Source organism: Tiliqua scincoides, chromosome 5 (assembly GCF_035046505.1).
Source record: "Tiliqua scincoides isolate rTilSci1 chromosome 5, rTilSci1.hap2, whole genome shotgun sequence".
NCBI classification, from domain to species: Eukaryota; Metazoa; Chordata; class Lepidosauria; order Squamata; family Scincidae; genus Tiliqua; species Tiliqua scincoides.
The window spans coordinates 81,278,051-81,294,535 of record NC_089825.1 but is presented as its reverse complement, the minus strand read 5'-3'; the positions used below and the strand labels follow the sequence as shown (position 1 = coordinate 81,294,535).

At 44.6% G+C, this 16,485-nt stretch overlaps 2 protein-coding genes across 3 annotated transcripts in view; both read left to right on the top strand.

Moving 5' to 3' along the window:
• SLC25A39 (solute carrier family 25 member 39) overlaps positions 1-16,485 on the top strand; it is a 441,295-nt gene that overhangs the window by 28,670 nt on the left and 396,140 nt on the right. The gene's annotated exons all lie outside the window — the stretch shown is intronic.
• The window catches only part of CDC27 (cell division cycle 27), a 36,683-nt gene continuing 30,419 nt past the window's right edge, over positions 10,222-16,485 (top strand). For both annotated transcript variants that reach the window (XM_066628660.1, XM_066628659.1), the window contains exon 1: positions 10,222-10,484. In XM_066628660.1, coding sequence (XP_066484757.1) covers positions 10,458-10,484 — 27 coding nt within the window. In that variant the 5' untranslated portion in view covers positions 10,222-10,457. The remainder of the gene's footprint in view (positions 10,485-16,485) is intronic.

Here is a 16,485-nt window from a genome sequence, read left to right as displayed (position 1 = left end):
TTCTTGGCAGGAGGTTAGAGTAAAAATATTTATCACAGAGTCCTTTGAACTTGGTGAAAGGCATGGAGACAAGAGGAATTCATTGTTGTAGGAAGGACACCATTTGACAAGCACAGAGCAAAAGGCTGAAATGTTCCCAGACATTCACAATGAAATATTGGTAGAAGGGCTGCAATCTACATGCTTGTAATAGCAAGCTGGTCGTCCCCCCCCCCCCAATAATTTTTACTAAAATCAGTTACTAAAGTTTATGGAACTCCTTCCTGCAAGAGGTGAGATTGGCAGCCCTAATTCAGTTTTGGTGCCAGATGAAAACCTTTTTATTTCAGCTGTCCTGCTCTTGATGATGGTGCTGGTCTGGTGTTTCTATCAGCTGTTTCTCATCTGCTTTTGGTAAAACTGATTTATGGTTTTCTGATGGTATTTTGGTGATTTTGTTGTTATTTTTAAACTTAGTGCTGCTAGCCACCTTGAGTGTCTCCGTAGTGGGAGGGGAAAGGATGTTTACTTTTTTAAAAAATAAATTCATAAAGTGGAAAAGATAAAACAGCTCTTCTGATGCTCACAACTAATAGAAAAAACAATTTCTAAGAAATTTGAACTCAGTTACATAAGAACATAAGAACAGCCCCACTGGATCAGGCCATAGGCCCATCTAGTCCAGCTTCCTGTATCTCACAGCGGCCCACCAAATGCCCCAGGGAGCACACCAGATAACAAGAGACCTCATCCTGGTGCCCTCCCCTACATCTGGCATTCTGACTTAACCCATTTCTAAAATCAGGAGGTTGCGCATACACATCATGGCTTGTACCCCATAATGGATTTTTCCTCCAGAAACTCATCCAATCCCCTTTTAAAGGCGTCTAGGCTAGACGCCAGCACCACATCCTGTGGCAAGGAGTTCCACAGACCAACCACACGCTGAGTAAAGAAATATTTTCTTTTGTCTGTCCTAACCTGCCCAACATTCAATTTTAGTGGATGTCCCCTGGTTCTGGTATTATGTGAGAGTGTAAAGAGCATCTCCCTATCCACTCTGTCCATTCCCTGCATAATTTTGTATGTCTCAATCGTGTCCCCCCTCAAGCGTCTCTTTTCTAGGCTGAAGAGGCCCAAACGCCGTAGCCTTTCCTCATAAGGAAGGTGCCCCAGCCCCGTAATCATCTTAGTCGCTCTCTTTTGCACCGTTTCCATTTCCACTATGTCTTTTTTGAGATGTGGCGACCAGAACTAGACACAATACTCCAGGTGTGGCCTTACCATAGATTTGTACAACGGCATTATAATACTAGCCGTTTTGTTCTCAATACCCTTCCTAATGATCCCAAGCATAGAATTGGCCTTCTTCACTGCCGCCGCACATTGGGTCGACACTTTCATCGACCTGTCCACCACCACCCCAAGATCTCTCTCCTGATCTGTCACAGACAGCTCAGAATCCATCAGCCTATATCTAAATTTTTTTTTTTTTGCCCCAATGTGCATGACTTTACACTTACTGACATTGAAGCGCATCTGCCATTTTGCTGCCCATTCTGCCAGTCTGGAGAGATCCTTCAGGAGCTCCTCACAATCACTTCTGGTCTTTACCACTCGGAAAAGTTTGGTGTCGTCTGCAAACTTAGCCACTTCACTGCTCAACCCTGTCTCCAGGTCATTTATGAAGAGGTTGAAATGCACCGGTCCCAGGACAGATCCTTGGGGCACACCGCTTTTTACCTCTCTCCATTGTGAAAATTGCCCATTGACACCCACTCTCTGTTTCCTGGCCTCCAACCAGTTCTCAATCCACGAGAGGACCTGTCCTCTAATTCCGATTGTGGAGTTTTTTCAGTAGCCTTTGGTGAGGGACCGTGTCAAACGCCTTCTGAAAGTCCAGATATATAATGTCCACGGGTTCTCCCGCATCCACATGCCTGTTGACCTTTTCAAAGAATTCTATAAGGTTCGTGAGGCAAGACTTACCCTTACAGAAGCCATGCTGACTCTCCCTCAGCAAGGCCTGTTCGTCTATGTGTTTTGAGATCCTATCTTTGATGAGGCATTCCACCATCTTACCCAGTATGGATGTTAGGCTGACCGGCCTATAGTTTCCCGGGTCCCCCCTCTTTCCCTTTTTAAAAATAGGCGTGACATTTGCTATCCTCCAATCTTCTGGCACCGTGGCCGTTTTGAGGGACAAGTTGCATACCTTAGTCAAGAGATCTGCAACTTCATTCTTCAATTCCTTAATAACCCTTGGGTGGATGCCATCAGGGCCCGGTGACTTATTGATCTTTAATTTATCAATGAGGTCTGAAACATCTTCTCTTTTAACCTCTATCTGACTTAACTCCTCGGTCAGGAGGGGCCGTTCGGGCAGCGGTATCTGCCCGAGGTCTTCTGCCGTGAAGACAGATGCAAAGAACTCATTTAATTTCTCTGCCATCTCTAAGTCTCCTTTTATCTCCCCTTTCCCTCCCTCACCATCCAGAGGGCCAACCGCTTCTCTGGCGGGTTTCCTGCTTCTAACATATTTGAAGAAGCTTTTATTATTCCCCTTAATGTTGCTGGCCATGCGTTCCTCATAGTCTCGCTTGGCCTCCAGTATCACCTTCTTACATTTCTTTTGCCACAGTTTATGTTCCTTTTTATTCTCCTCATTAGGGCAAGACTTCCATTTACGGAAGGAAGCTTCCTTGCCCTTCACAGCCTCTCTAACTTGGCTGGTTAGCCATGCGGGCACCCTCCTGGATTTAGTGGAACCCTTCTTTCTTTGCGGTATACACCTCTGCTGGGCCTCTATTACTGTTGTTTTAAGCAGCCTCCATGCACTCTGGAGAGATTGGACTCTTTTTACCCTCCCTTTCAACCTCCTTCTAACCAGCCTCCTCATTTGAGGGAAGTCCGCCCGTCGGAAGTCAAGGGTTTTTGTTAGAGATTTGCCTGGTATTCTTCCCCCAACGTGCACGTCAAAATGGATCGCAGCATGATCACTGTTCCCCAATGGCTCAGTAACGTTTACATCTCTAACCAGGTCCTGCATACCGCACAATATTAAATCCAGAGTCACCTGTCCTCTGGTGGGCTCCGTGACTAGCTGCTCTAAGCCACAGTCATTTAGCACGTCAAGAAATCCGGTTTCCTTATCGTGACCAGAACACAAATTGACCCAGTCAATATGAGGATAATTGAAGTCCCCCATGATTACAACCCTGTCCCTCCTTGTCACCTCCCTGATCTGTTTCCTCATTTCAAGGTCCCCATCAGATTTCTGTCATAACATTTATGTATATACTTGTGAAGTGTTAAGGGGAATTGGAACTTTGACACACGATAGTACACTGGTATACAATACTATCATCAGAGACACCAGGTATGGGTATGTTTGTATCCAACCTTTTCCAAAGGGAAAAACTGAGACAAAGATGGGCATAGGAGAGGAGTAAACAAAGTTCTAGAGAGCAGGCATCACCAGTGGCCACGTGCAGAGGCATGTTGCATTCTGCTTTTAGCATTGATGGTGGACCACAGAGACAGTAAGAGATGGAGCCACAAGTCTGTCTATACTGGGCTGTTGCTGCTGCACAGATACAACTGAGAAAAACAGATAAACTTGCAGTTGTCCCCAGTATAGGCACTCAGCTGCCAGTACTAGCACTGGTGTCTAGCCTGGCGTCTAGTACTAGTACTGGCGTCTAGCCTGTACTGATGTCTAGCCTGGCGTCAAGTACTAGTACTGGCGTCTAGCCTGGACGCCTTTAAAAGGGGATTGGACAAGTTTCTGGAGGAAAAATCCATTACGGGGTACAAGCCATGATGTGTATGCGCAACCTCCTGATTTTAGAAATGGGTTACGTCAGAATGCCAGATGCAAGGGAGGGCTCCAGCATGAAGTCTCTTGTTATCTGGTGTGCTCCCTGGGGCATTTGGTGGGCCGCTGTGAGATACAGGAAGCTGGACTAGATGGGCCTATGGCCTGATCCAGTGGGGCTGTTCTTATGTTCTTACTGCATTTGCTAAAATGATAACTCTAAAGACATGCATTCTCTGTAATAGGTTTCTGTACATGAAGCAATGAATTCTTCACACAGCTGACATAATACCCATGTACTATAGGTGTTACAGCTGCTGCTGTGTGTGGTCAACCCAAAAAGAAGTTTAAAACTGTGGTAGTTTTCCAGCAGAAAAATGGAGCCTTAGAGCACAATCCTATGCATGTTTATGCAGAAGTAAGCCCCATTAAATTCAATTAATTCTGAGCAGAAATGCTTGGGATGTATTTATTTAAAAGATTTCTACCCCACCTTTCCTCTGCTGAAAGCAGATGGCCAAGGCAGCTTATAATTTATAGATTTTAAAAAATATAGAGTAAAAAATAGAAAATACAACAAAATTAAAACGAAATACAATGGGGGGGGACCAAGTGGAGAAGGGCAAAAATAACTCAAGGAACAGCTATAGAGGCACAGGAGGCAGAGAACCCAAGAGCAAAACAAAACAAAAATTGCCGAAATGCCATGAGGGAGGGGGTAGATCTTAATTCCCCCAGTAGGGAGTTCCATAACTGTGGCCACCACTTCTGAGAAGGCTTGCCCCTGTGCCGCCATCCCCTTAACTTGGGAGGAAGGCAGCACTTGCAGGAAAGCCCCCTCAGATGACCTCAGAGGGTGGGTCAGAATATATGGGAGAAGGCGGTCCCTCAGATAACCTGGCCCCAAACTGTGATGGGCTTTAAAGGTCAAAATCAGCTCCTTGAATTGGGCCCGGAAATGAACGGGCAGCCAATGCAGTCACCAAAGCAGCGGTTCAACAGAATAAAACCGCCTAGCTCCAGTACCACCCTGGCTGCCGCATTCTGGATTAGTTGCAGCTTCCAAACTGTCTTCAAGGGCAGACCCACAAAGACAGCATTGAAGTCACTAGGGCATGGACCACCGTGGTCAGACCACCCTGTCTACCACTACAATTCTTCTTACATCTGTCCATGCACTCAGTCCAAGAATCAACAGTCACAAGGCTATTATGATAAGAGACTGACAAGACGTCAATTTAGTAGTGCAACTACCTTGCAGATATGAACCTTTGAGACAGCCTTTGCAGCTGCCCCAAAATCGCACCACTTTTCTGGTCTGCTTCTCCCAGAGGGTGGGTGGTCTTACATGCACACAGTATCTTTCCTAAAATGCTTCTGTTGACATCAGCTGTTCTTCAATCGTCCATCAGAGATGGAGAAGAGCTATAAAAATAGATATTTAAACTAGGTGAATCCTCCTAGGACAATGACCAATGCTTGGCTGCTTCCTTTTAGAGTTTGGAAGTGTTTTTTTCCTTAGCTCCCAGGACAGGCCATGACTCTGAAGGATTGAAGTAAAAATAGCACCTCCTTCCAAGGAGACCTTATGGAGGTATTTCTGCTGTCTGAGATTAAGGAAGCTCTTCATACCAAAGATGGTTTTGATGGTGGCAGCAGGGACGGCCCAAGACCTCTTCCTGTATATGGTTCTCATATACAGACAAACAGAACAGGTCACATACATTAATTATAACCCAGATCCAATGATTTGGATTAAAATAATATTCAATGGACAGAATGAGTGCTTAGAGACAAAAGGTGTTCATTTCTGAGTACACTTGTCTTTTTGCAGCTTCCACAATTGTCTGTACATTTCCCATCAGGACCAACGCAAGACCTGACATCCAAGGCAGCATGCCAAATGTCCCGTCCCCCCCACAACCCAACAATGTGCCAGTCTCTGCAACTCCCATTCTCCATTGTTCTAGCTCAGTATTCCCCCCCCCCATATGTCCTCTTCCTCTCTATCCAGGAAGCAGCAACTGTTACCCTGCAGATGCCTGATCTTGTCTGATCTAGGAAGCTAAGCAGGGTCAGGCCTGGTTAGTACTTGGATGGGAGACCGCCTGGGAATACCAGGTGCTGTAGGCTTATACCATAGTCTTTCGAGACTGAAGGTTGCCAACCAGGAAGCAGAAGGAAGAGCAGTAGAAGCATGTCAGTGGACAGAGATGGGTACCCTCCACCAACCCGCTGCCTGGCATGTCTGCTTCCATTGGCCTCATGGATTGGCTGACCTTGAGGGTTGGGCATCAGTTTAGTTTAGTGGAGAGAAAGAGTCAAAAGAGGCAAAAGAGAACTGCTGGTGGTGCGATTATTCATGGACAAGCCATAATTCATTTTTTGATATCACCACAGGACAATGCACACTTTGTGCAAATCTCTGCTTGTTCAACCATCTTTACCAACAAAGGTGATTTCTCAATATATTTTTGAGACTCTTGTATAAAAGTTTTGCACTCTTCTACAGTCTTTTCAAAACATTCACAATCACCCCTTCTCCAACACATTTCCCCTTATTCAGTAATATATCAATGGTGTCTGTGCACATATCTGGTATAATTAAAAACAAACAAACACCCAATCCATCTTCACAATCCTTGCTCTGAGTTACTACAAAAGGTGGAAAGCCCTCTCTTTGCTTCAAGAACAAGCTAGTTTTGCTTTCTGATGTTCAGTCTATATTTGCAAAAACAGTACACTTACATGTATTGTGAACAGTTCATACAATCCATGGCTACAATTATGAGTCACAAGAAGGAGGGGAACTTTTTTAAATTTAAAATATTGTTCTGGAGTTTGTGATAATTGAAGCTGGCTGGTTATTGTTTTGTAAAACTAATAGCTTAGGAGGCCGGTGATGTTTCTAAAGTGAGTGAATGGTTGCAATGTTCTTACATTCTTCCCCTCCTCTTATGTTCTTATGATTTCTCCTTTGAAGGAAGCCAGAACCAGAGTAGTACTTTGGAATTTCTCATTGCTCAGGAAAATGGGGAGTGCACATAACAATATTTAGACGCTACCCTTAATATCAAGGTCACTTCCAGCATACATTGAAACAATGTACACCCAAACGAATATTTTACACAAAAACAGCAGTAGACTAGCATCAGTAGCAGAAAGAAAAGGAGTGAGATAAACATCTCCGTCCTATGGGCTAGTAAAGGTGTGTTCAAATGAGAATGTTAAGGGCACTTGCTTGCTTGCTTGCTTGATTCGCTGCTGGTGGGCTGCTCTAGGGAGAGAATTTCAGGGAATTGAAGTCATAGTTGTGGAGTCATTGTTGTGAATCTCTGGGAACTGGAGTCATAACCTGTATCCCTTTCCTCACATTGATGTTATATTGTGGGGAGTGTACCTGGATCAGGGCCTTCTCTGATTATCCTCTGATTATTCTCTGATTATGGACAGAGGTGCCATCTAAGGAAAAAATGTATTTTACATTAGTAAACAATTCCACATATTTGAGAATCCTACAGATCATATTTTGATAGCTTTCCTAGAAACCCTTCTAAAGGATGGTACTTCTTGAAACTGATTACACAGGCCCACACACATTTTGCTTCATTAAATGTTACACCAATTCCTGGGTATATTTGAGGTGCCGATTCCAAAAATGGCATCCGTTTTGCCCTATCACGTCTAGTTTTGGAGACATGGCATAGCCTCTTTAGTGAATGGTTCAAGCAGCTTCCTCATGAGGAAGCCAAAGTGTAGGCTTCCTCATGAGGAAGTTGCTTGAACCATTCACTAAAGAGGCTATGCCATGTCTCCAAAACTAGACGTGATAGGGCAAAACGGATGCCATTTTTGGAATCAGCACCCCAAATTCATATCAAACCACCACAATGTTTGGGAAAAACTTTCCTGACTTTCAATTTTGTAGGCCTGTGTTATCAGTTAGGAGTCCTATTATTGCCACATGCTTCTGATTTTTATGGCTAAGATGAGTGAAGTTATATTTAACTAAGGGCGCAATCCTAATCCACTTTCCAGCACCGACATAAGGGCAATGCAGCTCCTAGGTAAGGAAACAAACATTATCTTACTTTGAGGAGGCCTCCGTGAGTGTCCCCCAACTGTAGGATGCAGCATGCATCCCATTGGCGCAGCTATGTCAGTGCTGGAAAGTGGGTTAGGATTTAAATAAAACAAACCAGAATGCAAATGAATGGCTAATAATTACACATGCTTGCATACAATTTCATTGCTGAATCCAGATGTATGCAACTACTATAGCTAGTTCAAGTAATCACTTATTATAAATGAGCAGTTTGATGAAAACAAGAGGCCCTGTGATTAGAACTTCATTTTAAAAGGGTTTCAACTGGTTATCTATGCCAGAGATCAGTCCTGAAATGTGTAAAACCTTTCAGCATACACAGAGTCACTTGCCAGTAGGGAAACACAGCTGGCCCCACACATTTTGCATAAAGGGGGGTGCAATTTGGAGGTCAGAGGGCATGACTTTCTGGCAGAGTGAAGTTCCAACAGGTGCAATCCTAACCCCCTATGTCAGTGCTTTCCAGCACTGGCATAGTGGTGCCAATGGGACATGAGCTGCATCCTGCAGTTGGGTGTCACTCACGGAGGCCTCCTCAAAGTAAGGGAATGTTTGTTCCCTTACCTCAGAGCTGCACTGCCCTTCATGCTGGAAAGCACTGACATAAGGTGTTAGGATTGCACCCAGCATCCCTCATCTGCTCAAAAATAAGTCACACAAACTGGATTTAGAGAATGCTTAGAATTTCGGCTTCAGCCACAAAGAGGCAAAAGATGGGGAAATTATAAAAACATTTGCTTAAAGCAGGGGTATGCATCCTAAGGCTCATGGACTGGATCCAGCCCACCACCCAAAATAATCCAGACCATAGTCCTAAAAAGATATATGCACCTGGTCCTAAAAAAGAATTCAAGTTTGTAATTCTATCACTATGTAAGGTTTACAATGTGAGGAAACAAGGGCAGAATCTTCCTTTGAGTTAGTGTCACTCGCTACGTGGGCATGCAGCTCTCCACACCATGCCCATTTTTTTCCCCTTAGCTCTATGGACTAACTGGGAGGTTCATGCACATGTATCAAATGCATATGGGTTCTTTATTGTTGACAGACCCAATGTTTGGCTCCTAGATGGAAGAAGATTCCAATCCCTGGCTTAAAGGCTGGTGTATTGTGCCTGAGTGATTTCTACTACCATTCTTTAATCCTTTCCAAACATACATTATTTAAAACATACATATATCATTATTTTAATATTTAAATGCATAGTTCTCATACTTTTTAGCAATGGGACACACTTTTTAGAATGACCATCTGTCAGGACCCATCCAAAGTGATGCCTTCAACATAGAAGTGATGTCATGACTGGAAGTGACATCATCAATTTAGGCTTCAGACCTAAACTGAGATTAGTCAAAAGTCCCCTACACAGCACGCTCATTCTGTTATTTTGCAGAGCTCAGAATTCAAATATTCCAGCTTGGAAGTCAAAGCAGACTTGAATCCTTCTCCTACCACACAGCTCTCCCCACTTTCCAGCATCCCATCTTCCCACCTATTCAGGACAAAGCACCAGGCCTGTCTCCTACCGGGAGTCTGCCCTGCCCAGCAGCTCTGTTCCCTGTATTTTCAACTCTGTATTTTCAGTGACAGCTGAGGGCCAAATCCTATCCAATTTTCCAGTGCCGGTGCAGCTGTTCCAAGGGGGCATGCGCTGCTTCCTGTGGTGGTGGGGCAATCATGGAGGCCTCCTTGAAGTTAGGGAATGTTTGCTCCTTTTCTTCAAGGCTGCATTTCACCTGCACCGGCACTCAAAACTTGGATAGGATTGGGCCCTGAAGCTGGGTGCTACGCGACCCACCTGGCTTGTGACCCATGTAGTAGGTCCCGACCAACAGGATTTAAATGAATTATTTAAAATGAATTATTCTAATTCTGCAGGGTATCATATTATTATTATTGAATAATTATGAGTCAAATAAATTATAAGTTTCCTGAGTTCTATGACAGTCACTGAGCTTCCTCCCAGGAAAGTGTGGGTAGCACTGCAGCCTCATCCTGTGCGTGTCTACTCAGAAGTAAGTGCCATTGACGTCAATGGGGCTTCCTCCCAGGAAAGTGGGGGTAGCACTGCAGCCTCAGAGCCCCGTCCTGTGCGTGTCTCCTCAGAAGCGAGTCCCACGACAGCCACTGGGCTTCCTCCCAGGAAGGCGCGTCTGGGGTCGCAGCCTGGAACCCTGAGGGCGAAGCTGCTCCGCTCCGCTCCCCTCCCGGACTGTGACAGGCGCACACGGAACGCGGAGGCCGCCTCGGCTCCTTCCGGCTCCTTCCGCCGAGCGCTTCGGGATCCCTCGTGCCTTTCCGGCGGCGCTCGGGCAGACTCGGCTTCTGACGGGCCGCGGCCTTTCCCCTCCTTCCCCTTCCCTCCTGCTCGGCCCGGTTAACGGTCGCCGCCGCTTTCGATGAGACGGGCCGCGGGCTGCCGCCGCCGCCGCCGACGAGCCACCTTCTGAGGCGGGCCGGAGCCTGAGGGGGAGGAAGGGGGAGGAGGAGGAGGAGGAGGGGCGCTGCCCCGCTCCCTCGCCCGGACTTCCGTCCCTGAGGGGCCGCCGGGGCAGGATGACGGTGCTGCAGGAGCCCGTCCAGGTACCCGCCCGGGGGCGCCAGGCCTGTGCTGGGGGGTGGGGGCAGAGTAGCAGCACTCCACCCTCTGGGTCTGAGGCTCCCTCGCAGACCCCCTAGTCCGTGGGGCGGGGGAGTGGACCAGAGTCCCCTTTGAGTCCCAGCTGTTCTTACCCCCCCTTGGCGGGGGTCATGCACAGCTCTGAGCCCCCACCTCGCCCCTGAAGCCACCAGCCTCCTTCCCTGGAGGGAACCCCCTTGGGCGTTTTAATGGTCCCCCCACTTCGTGTCCTTAACCACCCACCACTGTGAACTATCAGCCTCCCTCTCTCCACCCCCCATGACCTTCTGCTTGCCTTTGGCCCCCCCAATATATCAGCCACCCTCTTCCCAAGTGGCAGCTTTCCCTTCTCAGATCTTCTGCTCCCAAGTCCCTTCCCAGTGAGGCCCCACTTTTCTTGACCGCCCCTGTGCGTTGGAATGGACAGCCCAATCCTATCCACTCTTTCCTGGGAGTAAGCCCCATGGACTCACTTCTGAGTACACACACATAGGATTGGGCTGTAAATTATTGCTAATATCCTGCTTTTACATTAGGCTCCCAGTAGTCCCTCAGCCAGTGGGGACTGGCCAGGTCCATACCTCTTTGTAGCAGCATCAGGTACTCTCAGCCTCCTCATGCTCTCTTTCCCCTCCTTGCCTTTAGCCACCCTAGTCAAGGTCCTTTCTCCTGAAGGACCACCCCCTGTCACCCACTTTCATTCTGTACATATGTATCCTTTCTTCGCGCCCCCCCCCTTCTCCAGGGCGTTATCATTCACCACCTGTTTGCACCCTCATGTTAGGAAGCCTCCTCCCTCACCTTTCATTTCTTCTTCTCCCTGCTAGCCTGTAGGTCAGCCATGGTCTACAGGTGTGCCAAATGGTTTACAGGTGTGCCATGGGAGTTTGGGGGAGGGTCATTTATTAGTAGGGCCAGTGGGGGATGTGAGACCCCACCAACAGCATGGTGTGCCTTGTCAATGGTAAAAAAACTGATGGTGTGCCTTGACCATTTTAGTACCTAGTCAGTATGACTTGAGACAAAAAAGGTTGGAAATCACTGCTAGAGGTAATTGTCCAGTGATCTAGCAGCCAGGCCTCCTAAGGAAGGGCCCATATTTTTAGCCCCTCCCTTGCTGCATGAAGAAGAGTATAACTATGGCTGGAAAAAAAAAATTCAAGAGTTCAAAATCAGATGATACGTTTTTAGGTATCATCCCTGCACAGAGCTGAACACTTATGAAAGGCCTAGGAGCTATTGTCAGAATTTTAGGAGTCTGGCTGACCAGGCAGCTGGGATTTTTTTCAGGCCTCAGTGTAGCTTCCCTTCCCCTTCTTTATTAGAAAATGCCAGCCTGTTGTTCTCTTCCCCATTCTCTTTGAATCCCACTATGCTTTCCCCCCAAGCCCCACAAATATTCCAATTCCATGGATTTCTTTATATTATGTGTGTATATCTCTCATGGAATGCCTTTTTTCCTTCTGCCTTTCTCCTTTCCTGTATTTATTGACTTTCCACTGTTCCTTATTTATTAATTTGAAGTTCAAAGCCATCTGTTTCAGAAGGGTGAGGTAAAAGCACATTAAAAGCTGTAAAATTAAAAAAAAATACTTTGATTGATTTATGTAAATACCAGCAGGGTAAAATCATACATATTCCAACAAGATTTAAAACTTCAAAATGTCCTTATCTTTCCTTTATGCTGACCTTGTTATATCAAACAAAAAGATTTTGTGGTATGTGCAGAAGATTCTTGGGTTCAGATATTTGCAGATTTCCAAAGTTGTTGTGGGACAGCTGTCCAAGAATGACTTTCACAGTGCATCTGCTTAAAAGTTCTGTGTAATTCAAAGGTTTGCACACTCCTGCCACAGTGGTTGTCGTACAGTAAGTTAGGGACGCACAGTCAGTTGGCATCCTTCAGTCTTGGAAGACTATGGTATCACACTCTGAATAGTGGTTCCGAAACAGTGTCCTCTCCAGTGCACGAAGCCTGGGTAAGGTAGATATGGAGGATAGACTGTTACCCATGCAGCAAATCCCCCCTCTCCACATCGCTGAAATGGTCCAATGGAAAGGCAGAAGCCACCACGGTTGGTTCCAGCGGCGTTGCAGGAGTTGCCAGAACGTGACTGTGTTCAGCCATGAACTGCCTCAGGGACTCGGGCTCCGGATTTTGCCTCGAGGTTAACTCCTAAAGCCTTTTCCATAACTGGATGTAGCCACAAGGCAGTGGAGTTTTGGGATAAGAGTTTTCTTTCTCTCAGATGAGCTGCCTTCCCAGGCTAACAAGTCCCATCTACCCGGTGGCTGTTTTGTTGCCTCTTATGACAAGTACAGCCAAACTGAGGGCCTATTCTTATCCCCAGCCCCCAGGGGAAGGGATGCACAGTGAATTGCTGGAAAGGCACCTTTCAGACCCTGCCTGATCATCAGGGCTTGCTTAGTCAGTGCAATACCAGGTGATTTATGCACCTTCACTTGTTTTGACAAATACGTGGAGAAGTCCATCAGCGTTTGCTAGTTATGATGGCAATTCTCTACCTCCATGTTCAGAGATTATATGCTTCTGAATACCAGTTGCTGGGGAACAACAGGAGATGGGCATATGCCTTTATCTCTTACTTATGATCTTCCCATGCGTGCCTGATTGGCCATTATGGGAAACAAAATACAGACTGAATGAGCTCTTGGCCTAATTCAGCAGGGCTGCTCTTATATTGACTTTCAGTGGACTGAAAACTCTGTTGTGTTTTTTGTCGAACATTTTGATCCCTTGTGCCTGGACTTTAGAAGGAGGACTTATCTATCTGTTCTCCTTATTATCTTGGTCTAGTTGCCCCAAGGACAAGAGGAAGAACATCAGCCAAAATTACAAATACTGTGTTTCATTTCATTTGCACAGGCATGAAGAGCTTTCTTGGTACCATTTCAGATGTTTTTATTTTGGAATGTGTAGGCTTCTTTAATGCTACTCTTGGCCATCTTAATAAATATTTATATCCAAAATTGATATAGGTGGCCCTTACCTATAGTTGAATATAATTCCAACTAGAATTAGTCTGCTAGATCTTGTTGCCTTTCTTTTTCCTTAGTTATTTAGAAGTGCATGTTGCTTTTGCTGCCTTTGAACAGTAACAATACTTCCAGTTTCCTGTGAGACTCCAGTATCTATGAGCATAGAAATGCGAAGCACTTGCAGCATCACTAAAGCATGATAAGTTGGATGGGAATCGCCTGCTAGCATTGTTGCAAGCACAAGTGATCTGCAGTGATGGAGGGCTAAATAACAGCTTTCCTCCTCCAGGAATGGATGTGATCCCCTCCCCCCACACGCACACATCATTTGTATATCTTGGAGCCTTTTTGTGCAGGGGTATGAACCCTGATGCCACTACCCTTGATTTTCCTTGTTGTTGTCTTTGTGATAGTGTCATGATATATATGATTTTGTGTGTGTGATATGCTTGAAAGGCAGGAAAAATATTTCAAACTTAGAACCAAACTTTTGAGAGTGTCAGATAGTTTGGTATTAGTCTAATATAGTAGAGGAGAAATGGTCAGCATCATTGTACTGACATCAGGGCAACCAGGTGCCTTAGGTTTTTCTACCTGTGCATGTCTGTACGCTTAGGAAAAGTACTATATAAATACAAAGTATTATTGTTGGCACCTGAGGATTTGTAGGGCTGAACTGTCTGTAAACTTCTTAACTCCCTTTCACTGTTGTTCTGGCCCTTGATATATGCAGGTTGTCTCTTGTTATCTGCTGGGGTTGTGTTCCAGAATTCCTAGTGGATAAAAAAACAGTGGAAAAATAGATTTAAAGATCCACTTCCAGGTTTCTTGTCCCTCCATTGCTCCTAATAAGGTCTTGCCTAAACATTTGCAGGGTTTTGATTCTGGAATTCCCTGCTAATACCATAAAATGTGTTAAGTAAAAGCTGTTTTAAAAAATTTGTGTATAATTGTGGTTTAAAAACAGCTTTTCTTACTGTTGTAGAGAGGCAGTCAGCAATTAGAAATGCAAATGACCCCCTGCCTTTGCCTGGCTCAGCTGAAGAATGGAATTATCACTTGCATGACTGTCTCTCTACAACAGTAAGAAAAGCAAATTTTTAAACTGTGTTTTTAAAGAGATGCATTTTTCCCCTTCTCCAGGGGTCAGCACATTCCTTCTCATTTGCAGTGGCCATTCGTGTTGAGTCAAATCAGTGTATAAAAATATCCGTGTATAACAAGGTCGAACCTACATGTCCCATATATCTACTTTTCTTGGGCCATCCACACTTGCAGTACAGATGTAAATAAATCTTACATGCTCTATGAATAAACTTGTGGCTGATGTGTGCATTTCTAAGTTTTCTTTTTAGCTCATATATCAAAGTCTGTGTTCATGCACAGATTACAAAATCTGGTAGTATTTGTGGGTTATCCAAAATATTATATTTTATTGAAATATCTGCCTAACTTTTAGCATCTTCTATTTTCCCAGCCCCTAAAAAACTTTGTATTTTGCAATCATAATGTTACATGCGTTAAGCAAATGTGTGCAGTGCCCTCTGTTTTCTTACAGTGCTATAATAACACAAATGAATTTGTTGCAGACTATTGATAGTCCAACGTTCTGAAACATAATGTGGGGCCTGTCCCACATTCACAGATCAGTAGAAATAACTTTCAACTAAAAGGCTGGTTTGGCTTCAAAATGTTTACAGATTCTAGAATAATGAATATTTGGGAGCAAAGAGTTTTAATCCCTGGAGGAAGATAGATAACATAGGTAAATGTTGTTGGGCCAAATTGTGTTAAGCGAAATGTGTACTGGCTTTCTGAGATGCATGAACACAACTCCAGTGCATGGTCTTTTCACTGTGTAAGCTGATGTGTGCATCACTTCCTTGGATCAGAAAATTAAAATATCCCTCTTTGCCTGTGATTCTCAAAAGTTTTAGGACTCTGTAGAACCCTTTTAGAAATCTAACATACTCCATAGCACAGCATGCCTACAGATGTGCACTTGCACTACTCATCTCCTGTACTTCTTGAATTTTTTCTAGTTGCTGTTGTCTCCTCTTCCAGTTCAGGGTGGTTGAGAGTGAATTGAGAAGCATATGAGCATACATTCTCGTATGTAGAATCTGGGGAAGAAAAACATTATTCTTTTCATCTTGGAGTAAGAAAAAGAGCAGTACAGTTTGGGAAAGGATGTGTGCTTTCCCCAACTTGCAAGAGGAAGGTGTATGGGAGACTGCTTCAGACTGTAATATGTTGGCCTTTGCTGTAGCCCCACCCACATGGTGTGTACGTCATGCTGCTTATGGTTGAGACCACAATTAAAGCATGACTTGGTTGTAGTTTACGCCAGACTATATTCATTCTCGTTTTGTAGTAAAGAGCTTTGTAAGTGAAGTGCAAAAAATTAACTTTTTTTATACTTGAGATAAGTATAATCCAACTTTGGAATGCCAGCTCAATACTGTATTCATAGGAATCCTTTATCCAACTAAAGGATAAAGAGCTAGGTTGGCATTTCAGTGAATACGTAAATGAAACCCTGTTATACTGAGTAACACCATTGGTCCAGTCAAATACAGTATTGTCTACTTTGACTGAAAATAGCTCTCAAAGGTCCGACATCCCTTAAACTGCAAATGTCTGCATATGTAACTTGGGATCTTGTATGTGCTATGCATGTGCTATGCCGCTGACCAAGAGTCCTCTTTAGGATTCCTTAGTTAAATAGATAGCTGTGAGACGTTAGACAGAAGAATGGCTAAGAGTTGTGTGATATATGAGAGTGATTAAATTGATACACTTTATAGAATTACATTAAGGTATGTTTCATAGAAGTTTGTTGAAAATTGATGTTTTTTCATACAGTTTTGAGAAAAAAGGAAGCAATTTCTTTGATAAAATGGCATGGCTAATTTAATTTTGCTTGTCTAATTTTCTTTTAATAAATTGGTCCTCAAGGTGGTT